This window comes from Apis dorsata, unplaced genomic scaffold (genome assembly GCF_000469605.1).
Source record: "Apis dorsata unplaced genomic scaffold, Apis dorsata 1.3 scaffold_309, whole genome shotgun sequence".
NCBI lineage: Eukaryota > Metazoa > Arthropoda > Insecta > Hymenoptera > Apidae > Apis > Apis dorsata.
Window position 1 is genome coordinate 278,003 of NW_006263581.1, and position 6,480 is coordinate 284,482.

At 35.3% G+C, this 6,480-nt stretch overlaps 1 protein-coding gene and 1 long non-coding RNA gene across 8 annotated transcripts in view; one reads left to right on the forward strand and one right to left on the reverse strand.

Moving 5' to 3' along the window:
- Positions 1 to 4,022, forward strand: part of LOC102674445 — a 17,096-nt gene extending 13,074 nt beyond the window's left edge. The window contains exon 3 of the long non-coding RNA XR_422042.2: positions 4,012 to 4,022. This is a non-coding gene — a long non-coding RNA (uncharacterized LOC102674445). The remainder of the gene's footprint in view (positions 1 to 4,011) is intronic.
- Positions 1 to 6,480, reverse strand: part of LOC102673862 (phosphatase and actin regulator 4B) — a 332,035-nt gene that overhangs the window by 8,822 nt on the left and 316,733 nt on the right. For 5 of the 7 annotated variants that reach the window (XM_031511378.1, XM_006617436.2, XM_031511381.1 and 2 more), the window contains 3 exons: positions 3,093 to 3,326; positions 2,317 to 2,566; positions 927 to 959 (listed from right to left, as the gene is read on the reverse strand). In XM_031511378.1, the coding sequence (XP_031367238.1) occupies positions 927 to 959; positions 2,317 to 2,566; positions 3,093 to 3,326 (517 nt within the window). The remainder of the gene's footprint in view (positions 1 to 926; positions 960 to 2,316; positions 2,567 to 3,092; positions 3,327 to 6,480) is intronic. The other 2 variants (XM_031511380.1, XM_031511379.1) reach the window with 1 other exon arrangement.

The window sequence follows — 6,480 nt, forward strand, 5'->3', positions numbered from 1 at the left end:
AAAAAAAAAGAAAAATAACCAAGCCCGATTCGTCCTGGACGCAACGCAATAAAATACATCTCGAGATCCTCGTTCTCGTCGATCGATGGTTTCGAGGTTCTCTTCGAGCCGCATGAGACGCAAAGATAATGGAACGTGTGAAGCGTGGGCGACAGTTTTCATGGGTTTTCCCTAGGGTTTTCTCATGCTTAAGGTCGTACGTTTACCATGCTCACGGCGCTCCTGATGCTGACACAGAGAGAAAGATGAAAGAAAAATAGAGAAGAAGATAAATAGAGATTGGAAAGAGAAAGAGAAAGAGAAAAATAAAGAGTGAGTCTGGTGACCGGGTATAGTTATAGATCTGTCCGAGAAAGTATACAGTTAAAAAGGAATTGTGGGCAAAAATTTTTCACTGTTTGACATATTTTTCTCTATATCACTCTATGATTGAATTTATTTATTTCTTTTTTCCTTTTCGTCTTATTGACTTTTGACAAATTTATTAAAATCTAAAAAAGAGATAGAGTTGCGTTTAAAAGAAAAAGATGCAACATTTATGAAAAAAATGTACAGATTATTCTCAGGAAAATTTTTCTCTACAATTTGCATCTACTTTAACTGATGCAGAGTTATACTCTATAACGCAGTTATCATACTCACCCCTGTTCAAATATTTAAAGAAGAGAATAAAAATTAGAAGAGAAACGAAGGAATACAGAGAATAATAGGAAAAAATTTAAATACAAAAGGAATGAAAGACGATAAAAATAGAAAAATAGAAAAATAGAAAAATAGAGAGAGAGAAAGAGATTAGAACATTGTTTGGTTCTCTGCGATCAACCGCCGTGGATAATATAATATACAAATATTTATATACATATATATTTAGTTATATATATACCATATCGGTTCGCGCATGCTTAGTTAGACCAATGCCCAATTACCATATTCTCATCCTAGGCCTCAACGGTGGCCTTCTGGTTAAGCATAAGAAAAATACCACACTTTTAACTAGTGACTGACATATAATGTTGAGATTTTTATTTTTGTTGTTGTTATTTTTTTTTTTTTTAAATGGACGAATGAGCGAAGCTACCCCCTTCGTGGGATTCGCCTCACACAGGAGCATCGTTCTCGATCCCTTCGATTCAACTTTCGAATCGAACGATTGCTTTACGGAATAATCGAAAGGGAACACTCTTCTCTTATCGATTTATTATCGAGCGACACGTTGCCTCGTAAAGGAATTTGTGTGTTTACTGAATGAATATCTATTTACAGTGTTCTTTTATCGATACACTATAAGAATATAAATTGGAGATTTTTAGAGATCAAATGTTTCAGATAATAAATTATTTTGATTGTCTTAATTTGGAAATAATATAGGAAACGTAATTTTGTTTCACGTTAGGATTGAAATGATTGCTTTTGAATTTAGTTTTTTTTTTTTTTTTTTGATTTAAATAGTATTTAAATAAATTCATCGAGATAAGTTTCCTATTACGTCTTACTTTCAAAACAATACAATATATTGAATTTATTCATAATTTGAAAAAAAAGCTATACAAACTATAAACAATTTAAGAAAGTATCTGTTCCTTTTAAATAATTTTATAGAATAGCATTCTCTTCGTAAAGATTTAAATTTCTCGAAAAAGGAACGAACGAAAGAAAAACGAAAGATCGTATAGGAACCGCCAAAAATCGAATCGAAATTACGAGAAACGTGATAATTTGATAAATTAAAAGGAGGAACGTGGAAACGTGCGTCCATCTTGATATCGTGGACGACGAATGAAAAAGGATGAGAGAAAGAGGAGGAAGAATATGCGGGGAAACACGTGCGCGCGAGAGAGATGACAAGGGCGGAAGGCGAAGAACGATGTTCCAAGACGAGCTTTCTCCATCGGTCTCAAGGCGCTTTTTCATTAGAACCCACCTCTCCTACTAATTAACAATCCTCCAATTCCAGTCGAACCTTTCATCCCCTCGAAGAGACCGTCTTGAATACCATTCGAGGTATCCGCCCCCAACGAGATATCACAATTGAAAGGAAGACATTTTATTATCGACGCCTTGCAAACCTCTATGAAGAAGACTCGTTCCCTCGCGACGAATCTCGAACGAGAGAAAGACTCGTGGACGTCGAATAATTTCAACAATCCTTTTTCTCTTACAACCTTTCGATGGTTGAAATTAAGATTTCTTTTTTTTTTTTCTCTCTTTTTTCTTTCCCCCCCTCCATCGAGTCTTTCGAAGAAGAAAAGATGCGATGCACGAAAGAGAGTTGGTCGTTGCTCGTCGAGGAAATCGGTTGTTTGGTCGCGAACTAACTTGAAGGAGGCGTGCAGCTCCTGGCGAAGGGTCAACGGCCTGTTCTCCTGCGTGGGCGTGTTCTGGGGCGTGCCAGGCCCACTTCCGGAACCCCTCTTCTTCAGAACGCTCTTTAAAGGGACCGCGTGAAACTTAGGCTCCTTCGCGGGGATCTCCTCCACCCTGGACGTGTCGATGGTCGGATCAGGCTGCGACATCCTCGGCACGTACATGTTGTCCTCCTCCTCCACGTCGAAGTCCTCTTCGTCTTCTGCGGTCAGAGAAAGAATAAAATATAATTTTACCAATAATAATTGATCGTAAAAAGAAGGGAAGAAATTTTGAATCGACCAAATCTCCTCTTCGTCTTTTATGGAGGGCAGAGAAAAAATAAAGGACGGAAAAATAAATGTATTTTTCAAAAAAATATACGATCTCGAGATTCTCTATATACAGGATATAAAAAGAAAATAATCGTAGCCGAGTAAGAGATGTCTCAAAAAAATACACGACTATAAAGAGATAAGCAAACTTCGAATGGACATCGTAAATTAACGTTTCAAATTGCCCATAGTTTCGACTCTCGAAACTACAAATAGGTACATCGATCGATTTTGACGATCCTCCGAGTATTGCTTTTACACGCACGGTATGTATACAGTTAGATCTGATTCGGGTCGATTTCAGAATTGCAAAAAACAAGATTTAATTCGGTTCAAAGAATTATTTCTCTATCGAAATGTTGTACTCGAGAAGATTAGGCAGAAGATCGAAAAGTTGTCAACGAATTAACGCACCTTCGTCCTCGTAGTCCGACGACAAAGGGTTTCTTATTTGCCGTTGCTTGGCCAACAAGAGGGTTGGACTCGAGGAGCTGAACATCGGAGGGGGTGGGATCGGGCCGATCTCGCTGAGCGGAATCGGCGGTTCCGGAAGTTCCGACAGCATCAACGTGTTCTGGGGCGGAAGAGGGTAACACCTCTCGATCACCTGCTGGTTCTCGTTGCTTTGGTCTAGGACCCCCTTCTCCACTGGAAAAAAAGAAAAGAAAAGAGAAATATATTTATCAGTTCTCTTTGGTTCAATCGCAATTATAATAAATAAAATCGATTCGCGAAATAGTTATTTTAAACTGGATATTAATAAGAGGGCGTAGAATCTAATCACTCTCTCGCGTATTCTATACGACTGAATTTCAATGCTTCTGATTGAATTCGTATATAGAACGCCCTACTTCTCAAAGATGGATCGAGGGGAACATCCTGTGATATCAGAATTATTCAGATCGTTCCATTTTTCTTTATAGTTCTTTATAGGAGAAATACACAAATGTAAAATTATTTATATTTAAATTTGAAATATCACAATGGTTATTTAATTAATAAAGATATATATCTATGGTGTTTTTAAAAAAATAAAATTTCAAACGCGCAAAGAAATGCAATCAAAAAGCGAGTTCGATTTATGTATCTGACACTTTTTTTTTGAAATTATTTGAATTGAAACAATTGCAAAAAGAAAAACGAGAAAAAAATTGTCAGTGGACGACCTAATAGTCCAGTTTCCGACAAAACATCCCTGTGAACAAGTTATCCAATGACAGGGGCAAATGGAAATCGATTACATCGTAGGAGCGCGGTTCACGGTCATTTGAACGTTGATACAAAAAAATTGAAATTATATTATCGATCAAAATAATTAAAATAATTAAAAGAGGAAAGTTGATTTATCCGAATTTATGATTATTTGGAGGATCGTCATAAATTAAAATCACATAAATCACATGAAAGATCGTTATATTCGGTGTAATAGATCTTCGGTGTAATTTTGAGATTTACAGTGATCATATGTAATCATATCGTTACGTATTATTCGAGATATATTATTACAAATTTCAAAGACCAAGAATAATTATCAAGATAGAGAATCTTAATCTTTCGAAGATAATCAAAGATTATTGAAGTTATTGAAGTTGTATTATCGTTATTAGAAAATCATGTCAATTCATAATTTGATCCATAAAAATACATCATAGAATATATTTCAAATTTACATTGGCCATAGAATAATTATCATTCACGATTACTCAAAGAATCATCCAGATCATAAAATAGAAATCACTGAAAGATCAAAAATTTTAATCGAACTTGTATCAATGAAACTATGTCAACATTCATGATTTGATCCACAAAGATAACGTGTCTTAGAATAATTTTCAAATTTACAGTAACCACAGAGTGATTACCATTCAAGATCTTTCAAGACAAAGAATCATTATCGAGATCACGACATCATTGATAAATCAAAGGTTCTAATCGAATTTCTATCAATAAAATATTCATGATTTGATTCACAAAGAGCATAACATATCGAATAATTTTCAAATTTATAGTAACCATAGAATGATTACCATTCAAGATCATTCAAAAATAAAAAATCATCCTCGAGATCATGAAATAGACATCATTGAAAGATCAAATCTGTATCAATAAAACATTCATGATTTGATTCACAAAGACAACATATCACAGAATAATTCAAATATATTGTAGCCAGAGAATAATTACCATTTAAGATCTACACATTTTTAGAATCATCCTCGAGATCACGAAATAGAAATCACTGAAAGATCAAAGATTCTAATCGAACTTGTATCATCAATGAAACCGTATCAATATTACTATCTTGATCCTTACATACACGCACATAATCCCGTCAAAGACACATGATTACTCACCAAATTTACTCGCCAAACTTCGAATCCCGTAACAGCCCTTTCAATAATTCCTCAACGATCCATCCACCAATCTATCTATCTATACATCAATCGACCTAATCAATCCCGACAATCTGCTTCGATCAATCAGAACGACAATTTTACCTCCCTCCCCCCTCAATTATACGGTCGCGCAACGCCTCGCAATCGAAATGGGAAATAGGTTGGAAACGAGAACGTGTGTGTGTGTGTGTGTCACAATCGCGTGGACCAACGATTATTCACAGCTCCACTTCCCTCCACGAAGGGGAAGAGGGCAGAACACGTGGCAATCCTTTCGGGACCGTACGATTCATCCGGGAGTATAGATCCGGCGGAAAGGTTGGCAAGTATGCATTGCTCGTTTCTTTCGAATGACAAATGGCGAAATTCCGCCCTCCAGAGTTCTTCTTTTCGCCAATTCCCTCGCGACATTGCATATTTTTCCCTTCTTTATTTCCCTCGCCTCTTCCCTTCTGCTTTTCCTCCGTCAAGCTCGTTCCTTTTTCTTTCTTTCTTTTTTTTTCTTTTTTATAACATTCCACGTGTATCGTTGACGGAATCACGATTCATTTGTCACGCGAAATTCTTGCGTAAACCGTGATAAATGAACGGAGTGAAAAATCTCTTCCCGAGATTGAAATTCTTCTCTTCTTATTGCCGTATTTGGAATTTTTCCTTTAATTCTTCCTCTTTCTTTCTTTTCCTTTTCTTCTTGCAAGAGGGATTCGTTTAATCGAAATGGATTATTATCTTTTATGATATATTGAAAGTTACATCATATACCGTGTTTCTTCGTACTAATTTTGAATTATCCGTGTTAATTTTCTTTTTTGAAAATTTTTTTTTTGCAAGTCGTTGGATAACTAAATTTTAACGTCGCTGGTTAACGTCCATTTTATAAAAGAAACTCGGTAACATTCATTAAGACTTTATTAAAAAACTTTTCTTTGGTCCGTTAGACATGTCTCGTTAGACTCGTTAAAAAAGAAAATTTACGTTTCGGATGAAAAAGAAAAGAAAATATTTAAAATACATAAAATATAGCCGAGACTCCGATCAAATTTATTTCGAACAGAATTTGCGAGAGACGACGACGTGAAACGAATGACAAATACAATTTTTTTTAAAAATTGTGAAAGCGTAAGAAGACAGCGATAAAATTTCGAATCGCTAGAATTTTAGAAAGACACTTTTCGCTTAAAGCAAAGTAAAATAATTCAATCTTTCCACAAAAAAAAAAAAGAAAAAATATATGCATAATCTCTTAAAAATTCTCTGAAAATTTTAAGAATGCGAGAAGAATAAAGATTAATAAAAATTCCAGTCGCACAGAATTGTCCAAAAGACACTCTCCTCTCCATCCATCGCGCCAGGGATAAAACAACTCCAAAAAAAAAATTCCAAAAAAAAAAAAAAATTCAATTCTC